The following is a 17,230-nucleotide window of genomic DNA, read 5'->3' as shown; positions in this document are numbered from 1 at the left end:
TAAAATTTTCAAACCAATAAAGAACTTCACAAGAAAACATTTCTCATGTGCAGGAAAAGAAAATTTAAGCGCGCGCGCGCACACACACACACACACACACACACACACACAATTTTCAGGTGTGTTTCTTTGGCATAGGGTCCTTGGCTGTCTGTTATGTAGCAATCTGCTTTTTCTTGACTTCAGGCTTTGATCTACAAGGCCACAGATTTCACTTATCTTCTGGCTATTCTGTATTGTTTCATCTTACTAACTGAAAAATGAGACCCCAATTCAAATCTAAAGCAATTGTTTGTGGCCGGTGTGAACTGGATTCTGTTTTTTCTAACTCAGGTATTGATTCAGAAGGACATGCAGCTAATTTTGTTGAAACAGAACAAATTGTACATTACAATGGGAGCAAAGCTTCGTTTGTCCAGGTAAATTCAGTGGCTTATCAGAATGGATTGCGTGACTAGCTTAAGTTCAGCTGGCAAGTCTTATTTTCTTGTCTGTCCAAAACCTGATTTTACATTTAACAAGAAAAAACAAGTTAAAATATAGATGTCAGGAAGGTGTAACGAACAAGAACATGAAATTGCATTTGTCATTTGTTTGTTTCTTTTGTTTTCCAGACGCGTGGATCAATTCCTTTTTTCTGGTCACAGAGACCAAACCTCAAGTATAAGCCAAAGCCACAGATCAGCAAAGTAGTAAATCATGTATGTGTGTTTCCTTGGATGTGTGGGGGTAAAATGGAATTCAGTGTTTGCATGGATATAATGTAGTAATAAACTTAACATGGCTGCTCCTCATTAACATACAGTCTGCTGTTTAAATCTGTTCTTAAAAGTAAAGTCAAACATTACCTTTAAAGTTGAAGTAGCAAGAGACTTGGGCCAGTGTACTAGCCTTTTTACCCATGGAGTCTTTGGCTCAAAGCTTGAATGAGGTCATAAGTATAAATGAGTGCAGTAGTCTCTTCCTGGTTCTCATTTGTGTATAGTGATAAAAACCACTGCACTATTTGGCACAACTAGTAGTTTATACAAGAGAAGCCCAAGACTGTTGCAGATGAGAGCTGAGGCGCATTGGCAGAGCGGAGTGCAGATATTTGCCTCATTTGAGCACCACATTCTCATCCAGAAAATGACTTGTGCTGTTACATTAAGGGATTCTTGTAATGTAGCAATTTTAGTAAATTACAGACCTATGCATCTCTAAAGACCTGTGATGTCACTTTTTTCTCCTTTGTTTTCTAGATGGATGGCTTCCAAAGACATTTTGACTCTCAGATAATTAGCTATGGAAAACAAATGATTGTTAATTTGGTATGCCTTTAATTATTCTGCTTAGTTAAATTGTTTGCCTCTCCTTTTTAAACAAATTTGAATGATTTGGTATTACCATTTCATTTTTCACAGGTTAACCAGAAGGGCTCAGAGAAGCCTCTTGAACAAACATTTGCAAAAATGGTAAACAGCTTGGGAAATGGCATGGTCAGGTACATGTGAACTGAAATTATGATACATATGTGTATATTGTACATCTCTGGCTCCTTTAACAAACCTAAATGTAAAGTGTCATCAAATTGGTCATGGGACCTTTATAAGATAAGCTAACTTGTATGAGAATTGCATTTTTTTTTTGAATACACATTGATACTGCACTGCTGGAAAAGGACATGGTCCCTGCCAGAAGAGTTTGCAATCCAACTGGAAATGATAGGCATGGGGTGCATGTAAAGGGAATTGAGAGACAGGACAGCAGCATAAAACGAAGGGAGGATGAGGGTTTCAGTAATAAGAGCACATAGTTTTGGCTAGTGTGTCTTAAAAGTTCTGCTTGTTTCTTTGAAGGGCAGATGAGTGTTTATTGATTTAATGGAAGAAATGTGCTTCCAGGATGAAAGAGGTGAGGCATTGCAGACCAAGGGGTTCCAGGTGTGAAGTCACATGGAAAAAAGACACCAAGACAAGGTCATTAGGTGTGCAGCCTAAATGGAGCATATGGGCCACAGGAGTGTGGAAAGCAAATAAATTATTATTAAATGTTCATGATTGCAGAAGTTGCAGGTGCATGTACAGTTTAACGATGGTGATTCATCATTTTAAAATAGTAATCTTCACTTATTGACTTGCTTTCTTTAACCCTGTTCTTAAATATGGAGAGAATAATATGGATTTTCCACAAATCTTAAATTTTTTATTATTTTCACCCCAGAGATTCTCCTGCAAGGGACTTAGACATTTGTTGGTGTCAGGAGTCCCTAACAAGTTTAGGGGCCAAATCCTGCCCTCTAGCATGAATGCATAATTCTTAATGACTTATGTAGAAACTGCACATGTACATTTAAGGGCAAAATTTAGCCTTGAATGCAGTTAATCTTGTATAGCATACATTTGCATCGAATTTTTAGTTATTTCCCATCGATTGATCATCATTTTACAAGGCTCTTACAGAAGGACGGGGAATTAGATCACTCACGTGCGTCTGACGAAGTGGGTATTCACCCACGAAAGCTTATGCTCCAATACATCTGTTAGTCTATAAGGTGCCACAGAACTTTGTTGCTTTTTACAGATCCAGACTAACACCGCTACCCCTCTGATACTTCACATTTGTCTGCGCCTTGCTGCCCTCTGCCCCTTCCAGCAGTTGCAGTAGTTTTGCTGTAGATTTGCATATTTAGTCATACATGTTGATTTGTGAAGAGGAGGACATGTCTTTAAGAGCACTTCCAATGGAGAGTTTCTATTCAGTTTTCAAAGCTAGTATTGGTTATTACTTCTTTGAGATAAATGACTTGTGGGATTCTTTGCACTACTTTTTGTGGAACTAAAAGCTGTTTTGCAGAAACTGAAGTGTAAAATCCTATCTCTTGCCTGTTTTTTTCCCCCTCAGTTGAAAGTTCTGCAGATGTTAACATTTAAAAAATGAATGGTAACAGTCCTATTTTTAGCAAAATATAGCATTTTGCTACTTTAATTGCTTTGCATGGCATTTACCTGCCATCAGTAATCATTCACAATTTATGAATGCCACCTCCAGTCCTGCACAAACCATCTAGAAGAGACTTTAATTAAAAAAAAAAAAAAAAAAAACAGTCCCCTCCTCCAAGAATCTTACTCCTGTTTAGGGTGACCAGATGTCCCGTTTTTAAAGGGACAGTCCTGTTTTTTGGAGCTTTCTTATATAGGTGCCTATTACACCCCTCCTCCTGTCCCGTTTTTTCACAGTTGCTATCTGGTAACCCCACTCCTGTTGTCTACAGCAAAGGTATACTTTTGCAGCCTGAACTTGTTTAATTTCTCTGCCCTTGTTTGGTCTCCTCTTTGTATAGATTCTAAACTCTTATCGCTGCATGACACTATTGTTTTTAATTTCCTATTTGGAAATGAGCACCCTGTTGCCATTAACTGGTTGTTGCTGGTGGTGGTGGTTTTTTTTTTTTTTTTTCCCGGGGGTGGGGTGGGGTGGGGTGTTTGCTAGTGCTTGCTGCTATTTGATATTTGACCTCTTACTGCCAGTTTACTGAATTTTGCCAAACTTTTCTCATCGTGGCCCACCTGCTTTTGTCCTGTTTCTGTCTCTCTCCTTTTCTAACGTTCCCATACTCCTTCCATCATCCTGTCTCATCGCCCATCCATTCCTTTGTACATTATATGCTAGCTCCACCTCTTTGCCTCTGTTTCAGGAAATTAAAAAGCTACAAATGGTATTTATATAACTACATACAAAGCAGAAAGTGGCTTAGAAAAAAGCAAATGCAGGTCCACCTGCCCATCCTTCCTTCCCCATGTTGTCTTGTAAATATGGTAAACGTACACTTGGATTGTAAGCACTTCAGGACAGGAACCATGTCTTTTTAGTTAAGTTGCCATGCACATTTATGGTACTATATAAACAGTAAATAGGAACTGATGACTGATTCAATCCCTGCTATTCACAGGTGATCCTTTATCAAAATAGAATTAACAATTAAAAACTATAACTACTCAGTAACTGCACTGGTCTACTGCAGAAGATCCAAGCCATGATTCCCATTCCAGGTTGATATCCTAGTCCACAAAGCATGAATGTGTTGCCATGGCAATGTTTGGTGGGAGGAGGAGAGAATGTTGCACCTCCTCACATACACGTATCCCTTTTAATGAGAAGGGCATTGATGGGTTCCAGATGGAGTTACATTAGGAGATGGCGGCGGGAAAGAGAAGCCTTTCCTTAAGACTCCAACTGAGGCATGAAACCCACTTCCCTGCACCCTTTTGGGAAAAAGATAATTAGACAGAAGTGATTTTGTAAAATATTAGTGAACATGTGCTTCCTTATCCTGCTTCCAGAGTGGTAGGATCATCTAAAGCAGTGGTTCTCAACCAGGGGTCCAGGGCCCCCTGAGGGGGCCATGAGCAGGTTTCAGGGGGTCTGCCAAGCAGGGCCAGCATTAGACTCGCTGGGGCCCAGGGCAGAAAGCTGAAGCCCGAGGCCTTGAGTCCCACCACCTGGGGCTGAAGCCAAAGCTTGAGCAGCTTAGCTTCACAGGTGCCCCTGTGGTCCCAGGCAATTGCCCTGCTTGTTACCCCCCAACACAGGCCCTGGCTTTTATATGCAGAAAACCAGTTGTGCCACAGGTGGGCCGTGGAGTTTTTATAGCATGTTGGGAGGGTCTCCGAAAGAAAAAGTTTGAGAACCCCTGATCTAAAGGAGTGCAGAAATTTGCATCCTTAAAATGTGCAAGGTGGCATTTCAGAAGAGGACAGAAAAGCAGGAAACATGTCCGATATTTATAGAACCCAGTTTTAAAGAATTGTCTTAAATTTTGGCTGATGTTGGCAAATCTTCATCTGAAGGAGATCATTTCTCTGCACTTCAATATTTATCAATCGAAAAATTACCTTTTTAAAAATACAACTTTACTGTGATCTCTTCACATCAGTGAAGAGTGCCGTGAATTTATTTGATCAGATGTGCTTGTCTCTGAATAGATATATAGCATTTGACTTCCATAAAGAATGCAGTCGAATGAGGTGGGACCGACTCCAGCTCCTGATGGATCAACTTGCAGAACAACAGGATGAGTTTAGGTAATTTCTCTCTCTATAGCACTATGTGGACATCTTGTGGTGGCTACTATTAAGTGATAGATTGTTAGATGCCCAGCAGATCCATAGAGCAGAATCTATATCCTCAAAAGTAGATAACTTTCTCATATGGATTCTATGGCCTTGAGTGGAAGATGCATATGCAAATGAGATAAAGATTACAGGGTGGAGTGTGCAGATATCTTGTGTGATCTCTCACTCCTGCTCAGCAGCAAAGTAGAGGCCTTAATGTGGTTTATAATGCAATCGCTCACCATGGTTTTGGTTCTGTGAGTAGTTGCAGCCAACTAAGCTGTGAAGGAGAATTAAATTTGCTTCTTTTGGTGAAGGGATGAGGGGTAAATACAAGTCTGCCTATTACATATGAATGAGAAATTACCAAGCACAACTGCTTATCTGTTTTCAGTGTGGTAATTTCACTTGCAGTATTAATGCCATATGTGAGCAACCAGACACCAACCCTTCCTGATTAAATTTTTTTTGGATTCACAAAAAAGTAGCAAACGTCCAACTTGATTTAATATCCTTTCCCCCAGTAAAGTTATTTCATATACGAAATGAATTTGTATAATCTATGTGAACAGTTGTTGCTTAATGCATTAGTTTTTATTTTATTATTCACCGCTCATAGATTTACAGGTTATGAAGGGAAAACTATTTACCTTGTAGTTCTGCTTCTTTGAAGATATCATCGTCACCGTTTGGATCTCCAGTCTACAGCATGAGGCAGACCAGGAACTCCTATATCTAGTGTTTTGAGGGCTAAACCCCCATTTCCACACACATGGTTGTCTTCCCCTGTAATGTGAGGAACAGCCCACTGAAACCTCTGCCAGTTCCATTTATGAATGAAAGCTTGAACCATTGATGTAGGCTGACATAAATCCCTCACTCTGTAGGGATAGTACAAACCAAACACGCTCTTGAGGAAATAAGAACCTGAAAAAGAGCAGCCCATAAAATCTGAGAGGAGGTGAACAGATAAGAATCCTGTGAACCCTTCAAAGAAGCAGAATGAACAAGTAATTTTATCTTTAAAATACCAGCTATATAGGATTCTCAACCCTAGAATGAGTAACTGAGAAATGTCTTAAAACTAATAATACACTGTAGCACGTAGTGAACTATGTAGGCACATGCCAAAACCAATCAGCTTTCTTTAAATAAAGGGATGGAACTGATGTCTCTCAAAATAAGGCATTAAACAAAGTTATTTGATTTGTTTTATGAGGAGTCCTCAAAGTGTGGCTAACACTAGGGAGCTGGAGAGTTTGGGCTCTCTTGAAAATCAGATTCTGCAGGCCTGAGACAAAGGCCTTGGCTACACTTGCAGATGTACAGCGCTGTAAGTTAAACCTGACTTCGTGCAGCTGAGTAGGGAAAGCGCTGCAGTCTGTCCACACTGACAGCTGCCAGCGCATTGTCGTGGCCACATTTGCGGCAATTGCAGCGCTATTGGGAGCGGTGCATTATGGGCAGCTATCCCACAGAGCACCTTTTCCCATTCTGGCGCCGTGGGTTGTGGGAAGGGGGTGTGGGTGCGAGGGATTCTGGGTCCTGTCCCAATGCCCCGTGATGCATCGCTTCACATCCCAGAAATCCCTTTGTTTCTGTCCACCTTTGGCACCATCTTTCAACGGTTTCTGTGCAGCATGATCTGTCTGCGGGAAATGGAGTCCGAACTGCTGAGGCGTATGCTGATGAGTCTTGCCAGCACGTCCTGTTTGGCTGTCGAACTATTCCTTAAGATCCAGAGTGAGGGTGAGGAGTCTGACGATGCTATCGAGCCGCGTAACGCGTACGACACGAAATTGCTTGTGGCATTCACGGACATGCTCAGCACCGTGGAACGCTGCTTTTGGGTTCGGGAAACAAGCACAGAGTGGTGGGATCACATCGTCATGGAAGTCTGGGATGACGAGCAGTGGCTGCAGAACTTTCGGATGAGAAAAGCCACTTTCATGGGGCTGTGTGAGGAGCTCGCCCCCACCCTGCGTCGCAAGGACACGAGATTGAGAGCTGCCCTGCCAGTGGAGAAGCGGGTGGCTATTGCAATCTGGAAGCTGGCAACTCCAGACAGCTACCGGTCGATCGCAAACCAGTTTGGAGTGGGAAAGTCGACCGTTGGAATCGTGTTGATGCAAGTTTGCAAGGCCATTAATCGCATCCTACTCAGAAGAACCGTGACTCTGGGTAATGTGCAGGAAATAGTGGATGGCTTTGCACAAATGGGGTTCCCTAACTGGAGGGGCGATAGATAGGATGCACATTCCTATTCTGGCACCACCCCACCTAGGATCCGAGTACGTTAATTGGAAGGGGTATTTCTCTATGGTTCTCCAGGCTCTTGTGGATCACCATGGGCGTTTCACTGACATTAACACAGGCTGGCCCGGAAAGGTGTATGACGCACGCATCTTTTGGAACACTTGGCTCTTCAGGAAGATGCAGGCTGGGACTTTTTTCCCAGAGCAGAAGATCACGGTAGGGGAAGTTGAAATGCCCATTGTGATCCTTGGAGATTAATGCCGTGGCTCATGAAACCCTACACAGGGAGCCTTGACAGCAGCAAGGAACGGTTCAACTACAGGCTGAGCCGGTGCCGAATGACTGTGCAGTGTGCCTTTGGCCGTTTAAAGGGCCGCTGGCGATCTCTGTATGGGAAGCTGGACTTGGCCGAAAACAGCATCCCCGCGGTTATATCCGCGTGCTGTGCCTGCCATAATATTTGTGAAGGGAAGGGTGAAAGCTTCACTCAGGCATGGCCCTCCGAGGTTCAACACCTGGAGGCTGAATTTGCACAGCCAGAGAGCCGGGCTATTACAGGGCCCAGCATGGGGCTGCAAGGATTACGGATGCCTTGAGGGAGCAATTTGAGGCTGAAAACCAGCAGTGATATCTGGTGCCCTGCACGGGAGTGAAGTGCAGTAGTTCCAGTCTTTAGGAATCAGTGTCTGCTTAGCAGACAAGCAGACTTGCAGTGCCTGTTTATTTCCTGGGCTAAGGAGTCTTTTACTTTATGCAATAATAAAGAATGTTTTCAAAGCCAAAGAATCCATTTATTGAAAAGAAACAAGGGGGTGGAGTGGGGAACGGTACAATCACAGATTCACGTATGTCCTGTCTGGTGTGCTGTGTAGTGAGTGCTGCACTTCAGGACAGCTATACTGCATGGTGATGGGGGTTGAGTGCAGAGGGTAAGGGTCGTGGTTTTCAGGGCTGGGTGGTGAAGATACTGGTGTTGGAGGCAGCGGGTGGCGTGAAGAACACGGAAGTTGGGGAAAGTGGGTTGGAGGTGACAGTGGGGCACAACGGAAAGAGTTTTGGGACAAGGGCTGTGGGGGGGGGGTGGCGTTTGCAGTACTGCTCCTCTTTCTGCATGGCTACCAGCTCCTGTATAGCATCTGCTTGGCGCTCCAGGATGCTTATGAGCCTATCAGTGCTTTGCTGCCGGTGCGTTGCATTTTCCTGGCGGATCCTGCTTTCTCTCTCCCTCCAGTTCTGTGCTTTTTCATTCTCTTTAATAGATTGCCACATCACTTCTTGCAGCATGTCTTCTTTGCTTTTTCGCGGTCTCTTCCTGAGTCTTTGCAGTCTCTGAGCAGGCGATAAGAGGGACGGCTGAGGTCTCAAGGTTGATGCAGCTGTATAGGCAAAATGCAACATTTAACAGAGGCAGCATTGTTTATACCAGACAGAGTAATGATTCCCCCCGCACTTAAGGAGTAGAAAACACACAGGGTCTACACAATAGCATAATTTTCCCGTCCGAAACAGAGCACACACATCCCATGGGAGCCTCAAAATGGCGAGTAAGGGGGACTGATTGTTTCAGGGCTGCACTGTCCTCTGGGTTTCTGTGCCTTGGGGAGAGCCAACAGCTTCAGGGGGCACCTACACTGAACACTGTCCCAACATTTTCCACAGGAATTCGTCCTGGACGATATCTCGCTGCTGAGGGTGACCTGGGAAGCAAGGGAGGGTCTTCTACTGCAATGCGGCTTCCGCCCTGGCCCATATGCAGCTTGCCTGTGTGCAGCAATGGTCCCCCCGCCCCTCGCGGCACAGTGGCATGGACACGTTAGCCTGGCTGGGACAAAGACCACGGTGGCTCTCCCGATAAACCTGCGCAAGCACATTGCACATGTTCTGGATGAGACATTCGAGGAGATTACCGAGGCCGATTACCGCGATGTGATAAACCACATCAATGCACTATTCTGCATCTAGGCATGCATGCCTAACCCTCCTCTCCCAAAGAGCCCGCACCGAAAAAATTCCTTCCCGAAAAAAAAACCGCTTACCGGGAACCTGCTCTTCTGTTTGTCCTCCACCAAGTACCGGCTGCTGCGATTGGCTACCTTCCTCCTGGCTGTATGGCTCCAGGGATTCCGGGGTGTCTCGATCCGGCCCACCACCATCACTCCCATTTTCCTCCTCCTCCTCCCCCCCGCCCCCACCAGCTCTGAAGTGTCCATGGGGTTAACCCCACCTCCATTCCGAGCACCACCAAGTATCACATCCAGCTCTTTGTAGAATCGGCAGGTTGCAGGGGGAGCACCCGAGCAGCCGTTTGCGTCGTGGGCTTTGCGGTAGGCACTCCGCAGCTCCTTCACTTTAATCCTGCACTGCAGGGCGTCCCCGTCATGGCCCCTTTCCATCATGTCCTTTGATACCTTCCCGAAGGTATCGTAATTCCTACAGCTGGAGCGCAGCTGGGACTATACAGGTTCCTCCCCCCAAACGCTGATGAGGTCCAGCAACTCGCCATTGCTCTATGCTGGGGCTCGTTTGGCGCATGGAGGCATGGTCACTTGGAAAGATTCACTGATAGCACTGCACGCCACGCCCGGGCTGAGCAAACAGGAAGGGGATTTTTTAAATTCCCAGGGAATGTAAAGAGTGGGTCACATGGTTGGTTACCTGAGGCCAGGGCAGTAGAGTTTGAACTGATGACCAGAGTGGCTAAAACAGGCATTGTGGGATACTGCCGAATAATTCTGGAGGCCATTCACAGCGCATTGGGTGGCCACACTGGTGCCACACCTCTCGGAGAGGTGGAGTACCACGGAGATACAGCGCTGCAAATGCCTTGCCAGTGTGGACGGGGAGTGAATTACAGCACTGGGGGAGCCTTTACAGTGCTGTAACTCGCAAGTGTAGCCAACGCCAAAGAAGCAGCATTCTTCTCTAGAGGCTGAAGCCAAGTCTTTGTAATTGTGTAGTGTAAGGATTGTGTTATTACCATGCATACATCACGACTACAACATACTTGAAGGTGGAAGTGGAACCTGCTCTTCCTCCGATAGGGAATACCAAGGTTCATAGCAACTGCAAGCTAAGTTATTGAAGTGCGTAATGCAGTAGGATAACCATTTAGACAAAAATTTATGCCCAAATAAATTTGTTAGTCTCTAAGGTGCCACAGGGACTTCTCGTTGTTTTTGCTGATACAGACTAACACAGCTACCACTCTGAAACCATCTAGACACTGTTCCTGATAATGTTATGCATTCACTATCTGCTACTGGAAGAAGAGTATAGATAATATTTTATCAAATAAAATTAAACACAAATAGCTAAGAATTTAACTTGGGGAAAGATTGTTTTGGGTAACTAAAAAACCTGTTATAAAGTATGCAGTCATAGAACATATTTTGAAGTGGATTATTTTAGGTACCTATTTATATATACATTTAAATGTATCGTGGATCTTAGTTATTTTCTAGTTGATTCTGATGGTAAAGTGGTGACTCAGCAGGAAGGAATATTCCGCAGTAATTGCATGGACTGCCTGGACCGGACTAATGTGATTCAGAGCCTATTAGCACGTCGTTCTCTGCAAGCACAGCTGCAGGTCAAGATTTTTTTCTAATTTGTTTTTGTTTTTTCAAAGCTCTCTCTGGGGGGGGAGGGAGGATGGGTCCTCTGTCAGGAATTAAGTAAAACCAAAGTTTGTAATAGCTTGCACTCATAAATTGCTTTAGTACTTAAAGACCTGCTTGAAATTAAAATGTACTGTCCAGCTTTTAGCTGGATGGAAAAGCTATGTCCTACATAAACTTAAATACTGACTTCCTCTGAGTTGCTATTGAATTGTAGTGTTTTTTGTTCTAGAGGTTAGGTGTTCTGCATGTTGGACAGAGAATTGAAGAACAAGCACAATTTGAAAAAATCTACAAAAATGGTAGGTTTGTCTTTAAAGTTAAATTACTGTTTTTCAAATAAGGACCCAACAGCCTTTTTTAAAGGAAAACAGACATAATTCTGTTTCTCTGTTCACAGCATGGGCTGATAATGCGAATGCTTGTGCCAAACAATATGCTGGAACTGGTGCCTTAAAGACAGACTACACAAGGCAAGTTAGAGACTGTTCTGTTTTGTGGACAATGCATTTTTGTAACTTAATTATCTACAGATTGATATTTCAATTTTCCAGACACACATTAACATGTAAGCTGGTAATATTAACTACCTCTTACTAGAAAAATTCAGCCTATGTCAACATGATATAATAAACAATAATATACCTTTTGTAGTTTAAAAAAACATTAAAAATCAGGAAATAAAAATCAATATGGGTTTATAAAATATTCCAGCTTGTTTTATTGCATGATGGAAAACTGAGTCTCCGAGGAACCATTTTCCTGACTTTACTCACAGATCTTTCCATCCTTTCTTAAAACTTTTTTTTTTTTTTTCATAAAAATCTATTACCTGTCGGAGTTAGACATTGCAGAGGCAGCACTAGACAGTTGCATCTTTGTTCTTAAGTATAAATATGATATGATATAAATACGATTGTTAATACAAACCTGAAAGGTTCATAAAACTGAACATCACTTAGTATAACTTTCTACTTTCAATTTGCAAACAAATTAATTCTAATATGCTCATAAAACCACTTTTTTACAGAACTGGGAAGAGAACTCAGTGGGGCCTAATAATGGATGGCTGGAACTCATTAATACGTTACTACAAGAACAACTTTTCTGATGGATTTAGACAAGTAAGTTGGGTTTTTTCTTTTGCAGATAGGTACTTAGTCATTATTGCTATGCATTTTAACTCTGTATGTTTCTGTTACAGGATGCTATCGATCTGTTTCTTGGAAATTATTCAGTGGATGAAGTAGAGTCTGTCAGCCCTCTACATATACAGAAGGACTGGAAGTTCTTGGCTGTAAGGATTTTTTTTTTTTTAATAGCTTTGATTCACACTTTTGGAAACTAAATGCTTTGTTTCTTTTATTTGCTTTAGTAAACCTAAGTAGTTACTGACTGTTTATGTGGGGCCATTTGTGTCTTCTGGCCCTGTTTTTTATGGGAGGACTAAGTCCAGAACATCAGCCATGACACAAACGGAGCATCCCTCCAACATGGAGTTGGAAGGAAAGGGGCTCTTTGGCCAATTGTGCCCCTACTAGAAAGATTGGGATTCTTCTTGGATCTCTTGCTTTATCTGTTCATTAAGAAAGAAAAGTGGAAAGGGATAACCATTTTTAATGTAATAAGAGCCATCGTTGATCTAAAAAGAATCATAAAGATGTCATCTCACAAAGGCAAATACTGTTTCTGTTCTCTTCGATGTCAGTGCCAAGATAGTCAGGAATGGGAGGCTAAACGCTAACTGAATTTGAAAACTGCAGTTATGACTAAAAAGGTCACCGTAGAGCACGAGGGAAATGCAGAAAGTAGTAATATACTCTGGAGAATACCTACACTGACCCCTTCTGTTCTATACACTCACTACACAAGTGGGATAGATTAACACTGGAGACTTATGGAGGGTTGTTCAAATACCCAAACAGAACTAATGAACTTGATCTTTCAGTGAGCCTAAACAGGCAGGCAGAAACCAAGCATATTATCCTTTAATCTTAAATATACAGTTAAAGCATTATTTAGATTAGCTCTAAAACTCAGAAGGAGACTCTGTTTTACCAAATCAGGACATCAGAGAAATGATGTAACTTTATCTGCTACAACGCGAATTATAAATATAATTTATTGAAGGAAATAATCAATGCAATCATATATTTCCTTTTTTAATTCTGTTTTTCTTCTTTCTCAGTTGCCTATTATTATGGTCGTTGCTTTCTCAATGTGCATTATCTGTTTGCTGATGGCTGGTAAGTCACTATTTGGCCTACATTTGCAAAATTCACTTGCAGGCATACACTTAAGATGTTGGAAGCTATTCACTGGGTATGTGCTTATGAGTTATGAGATATTCAAGTCATACCTCTAACCATACAACCTGGAGCTATGCTTTTCTGGGTCAGGCCTGGTCAGTACTTGAATGGGAAAGCTCAGATGCTGCAGAAAGTAGTGCTGGACATTCAGCAGATGGCACTCTTCCCTCTGTTGAATCAATGTTACAGCGGGATATTATGAGTAATCACTTCTCCTTAACATGATGGTTGAATCAGGTATAAAATTGTTAGTTAATAATCCTATGGCACTTCTTAAAGGAGTAGAATTGATAACGCTGACATCCACACCAACCCCTTATTTAGGTTATGTTCTGCTTCCCTGAAACTCCCCCTTCTGTTTCAGTTGGATAAGGTATTCACTGGGAGCGTGTCTACATTTTGGGGGGTCGGGAGAGACCAGCGGCAGCAAAACTCAGAGGCTGGGTCTGCAGACTTTGACTCATGCTCTGGCACTAAAAATAGCCGTGGAGATCTTCCTGCTTGGGCTGGTGTTTGGTCTCTGAGACTCACCTCCCTTGCTGGGTTTCAGTACCCAAGCAGGAATATTTACATTACTGTTTTTAGCACCATAGTGGGAATCCCATGAGCCTGAGTCTGTTGACCTGGGCTCTGAAACTTATTGCCACGTGGCTGCTTTTTTTGCAGTGTAGACATACCCTTAATGACCTAAATTCCTGTATAGGTATGTGCTGTTAAATCAGGGGTTCTCAAACTGGGGGTCATGACCTCTCAGGGGGTTGTGATATTACATGGGGCTCATGTCTGCCTCCACCCCCAAACCCTGCTCGGCCTCCAGCATTTATAATAGTGTTAAATATAAAAAATGTGTTTTTTAATTTATAAGAGGGATCACACTCAGAGGCTTGCTGTGTAAAAGGGGTCACCAATACAAAAGTTTGAGAAAAGTTAAATCGTTACCAATCCTGCCCCTTTTGCTTAGAGGCTGACAGCATTTCAGTGGCAGGTCAAGTGTTTGCTATATAGGTCGTAAATCAGTTTACATTATGAAATTCCTTTGGAATCTCTCTGAATTAAGGTCTATGTGAATATCAATTTTTAGCCAATGTAAATTAGCCTTTGCTTAACAGCAGAATATTAGTTTCCGAGCTAGGAAACTCTCAGAAGGAAATATACAGTACAAAATAACAGGCTCTAGTATATGTGAAGCTGATCTGAAATTTCAGTTCTTGATACAAGCTTCCTTATGAGCACTTTGCGAACTATTTTATTGTCATGCTAAAAATGCTCTCTCCACTATTTATTGAAAATGACTTACTATAATGTTTATCTGATTATAGGTGATACATGGACTGAGACACTGGCTTACGTGCTCTTCTGGGGAACTGCAAGCTTTGGAACTTTAGCTATCATCTTTTACAATGGCAGGGATTTTGTAGATGCACCAAAACTGGTCCAGAAAGAGAAGATGGACTGAATTTGTGTGTGTGGAAAGCGGCTTAGCATGGAGGACTCCTCAAGCCATATTTGGAGTCTCTACTGACCTGCTTTCCACACCAACTAGTGGTCTTTCTAGCTTTCATCTTTACGGAGAGAAAAAGTAAATCGTGTCCTTCACTTGGTGGTGGGAATTTACAGTTGAGATCTGGTTTTACAGTCTTAGTCACAATGATCTTTGGAATATTGCATTAATTGAGGAGGTTGCACTCATAACAAGATAATTTACAGGTGAAAGCCAAAATATCCATGTTGTGTGTGGAGTATTATAGGATTCGAACTGGCCTACTAAGTTGGCAGCCCAGCAGGTCAGTTTCATTCAAACATGATCTCATAATCTTAACAGAGATCTCTGGTTCTGTTCACTTGTCACCATATCCAGCTGTGGCAGAATTAGTAATATAGAGTCACATCGTGTTCTTTGAGCTAATATAGCATCCTACTAATAAGTTTTCTTTCTAGACTTTCAGCTGGGTTTCATTTGTCGTCATAAAAGCAGTCACTGTTAGCACAAGTCCTTTGCATATTTTCATTAGGGTAGAGAGTCATACCTTACTGTTTCTATCAAAATGCAAGTCTTCTGTTCTGCCTCATCTAGGACTGATGCAATATTCTATTAAATCATTGGGAGGATGAGTTATTGGTGGAAGTTTCTGAAGTTGCAAATGTCTTGCACTACCTAACTACTGCAGTCTTCAGATGACTTTTTTTTATTACAGCTAGACAGCAATTTAAGTGTGATTCAGAAGTTCAAATTAGGTTGTCTTTTTTAAGATGTAAATGAAATCAAAGAATGTAAAACTTCTTTACTGTGTTTATTGACCCTCATGCTAAAGGTCCAAAGTATTCCATAGTTAAAGAACAGTCACAATGTAGAAGGTACACCACATTGTTTTGCCAGTCTCCTGCTTCTGTACCTTTTGGTTATGTAGGATAACCTGTGGAAGAAAGAATACAAATCTTTGAGGTGACAGTCTTCTGCTAAATTCCATGTTTGCACTTAGGGGAAGCAGCAGCAGCAGCTTGCTTTTCATGCATGATAAAACTCTAAAAACTAAGCTATGAAAATAATTTGTTCTGATTATCAATAAATGTGTGTCTTTAAATTTAGTGCTTCCAATCTACATAAAATAGCTAATCTGAATCAAGGACCAATTTTAAACTATTTTGTCACTTGTTTTATGATTTAAGTTCAAAACCAGACTGAAATTTGCTTACAGCACTGTGCATTGTTTAATATTCCCTGTAAGTATAGTTGTATATCCAGATTGCAATTATGAAGATTAAATATTAGAAAAAAAGTAGAATACTAGGGTTAGCACGGTTGTCATTAATGCCCTAGAACACAAAACACTGCATCATCAGTGTTTCATTGTGTTATGATTGAAAATACGTACCGGTGTTTTTTTGTTTTTTTTGTTTTTTTTTTTTTGCAATAACTGTTCATTTTAACCTTGAATGTTTCTGAAGGCCTATTTGGGTTTTGTTAAACATTACTTGTTCATAAGCACTAGTAATAAAAATGCAGAGTACCTGTTTGCTTTTAGATGCTACAATGGAAATACCAGTTGACAGTTTTACTGAGAAATTCTCTGTAACTTAATCTCAGACATCAACTCCATAATGGGGAAGAAAGTATAAGAACTCTATAATGGTTTGTATGCCTCATTGGCAGGTGATTTGAAACTTAGCTCAACTGTCTTACAGTGTGTATCTAAATCTTTCCGTGCATCTCCCGTTAAGAGTTTGTTGCAACAAAGACCAAACCTGGACTGCTACTATAACCACATTGCAAGAACTAGAGTAATGTAGGTTTTTAGACTTGGAAGGGCATCTGTATTCCAATGCTTTGCAAGGAGATTGTATTTCTAAGTTCACATATGGTGTACTCATAAATGACAATAAAACTTTAATCTTTCTTTTCTAGATCCTGACTGTTCTGTTTCTGTATTTTAGTTGAAGGGTTAAAAAAATGCAAATTTTAAAAATTGTTTTTTGGAAACTGCTGATCATCAGAAAGATACATTCTGAATCATTAATCTGTAAATACAAAATTAAAGGCCTTCTATTTTTATACTTAATCCACTAAAAGTTTAATTTAAAATTAAGATTTTAATTAGCATATTTTCCATTTCCCTCTGCCAAGTATGGATTTTACCTCTCTGAAAAAAGAAGTGTTTGGGAGACAAAGGAGAAGTTTAGAAATAAGACCTGAAGTTAGACTCCCTACTTGAGTCTATTCTTTGTCCCTCCCTTTACAAGGCCAGCTTAGACCACTGTTCTTGATTGGCTCACAGAGTGTTAGACACATGAGGTGAAGACTGCACATCTTATTATTCTTCAGATAAACTGCTATGGTAGCGGTATTACAATCGGCTCCTTCTATATTTGCTTTAAAAGGAATCACATGTATCAGATACCTGCTAGAAACAGATTCCTGAAGAGAGATGGGGGCTCTCTTATTTTTTTATGTATATAT

At 41.5% G+C, this 17,230-nt stretch overlaps 1 protein-coding gene across 3 annotated transcripts in view; it reads left to right on the top strand.

Annotated features, from left to right (window-relative positions):
- The window catches only part of SACM1L (SAC1 like phosphatidylinositide phosphatase), a 55,654-nt gene extending 38,977 nt beyond the window's left edge, over window positions 1-16,677 (top strand). For all 3 annotated transcript variants that reach the window (XM_005278608.5, XM_065587101.1, XM_065587102.1), the window contains 12 exons: window positions 334-419; window positions 615-701; window positions 1,242-1,310; window positions 1,404-1,483; window positions 4,965-5,063; window positions 10,800-10,938; window positions 11,199-11,268; window positions 11,367-11,439; window positions 11,997-12,090; window positions 12,171-12,263; window positions 13,155-13,212; window positions 14,595-16,677. In XM_005278608.5, coding sequence (XP_005278665.1) covers window positions 334-419; window positions 615-701; window positions 1,242-1,310; window positions 1,404-1,483; window positions 4,965-5,063; window positions 10,800-10,938; window positions 11,199-11,268; window positions 11,367-11,439; window positions 11,997-12,090; window positions 12,171-12,263; window positions 13,155-13,212; window positions 14,595-14,731 — 1,085 coding nt within the window. In that variant the 3' untranslated portion in view covers window positions 14,732-16,677. The remainder of the gene's footprint in view (window positions 1-333; window positions 420-614; window positions 702-1,241; window positions 1,311-1,403; window positions 1,484-4,964; window positions 5,064-10,799; window positions 10,939-11,198; window positions 11,269-11,366; window positions 11,440-11,996; window positions 12,091-12,170; window positions 12,264-13,154; window positions 13,213-14,594) is intronic.
- Window positions 16,678-17,230: the final 553 nt, after the last annotated feature.

Source organism: Chrysemys picta, chromosome 2 (assembly GCF_011386835.1).
Source record: "Chrysemys picta bellii isolate R12L10 chromosome 2, ASM1138683v2, whole genome shotgun sequence".
Lineage (NCBI taxonomy): Eukaryota > Metazoa > Chordata > Testudines > Emydidae > Chrysemys > Chrysemys picta.
The sequence above is the reverse complement of the archived record's forward strand: the minus strand, read 5'-3'. Positions and strand labels throughout refer to the sequence as shown.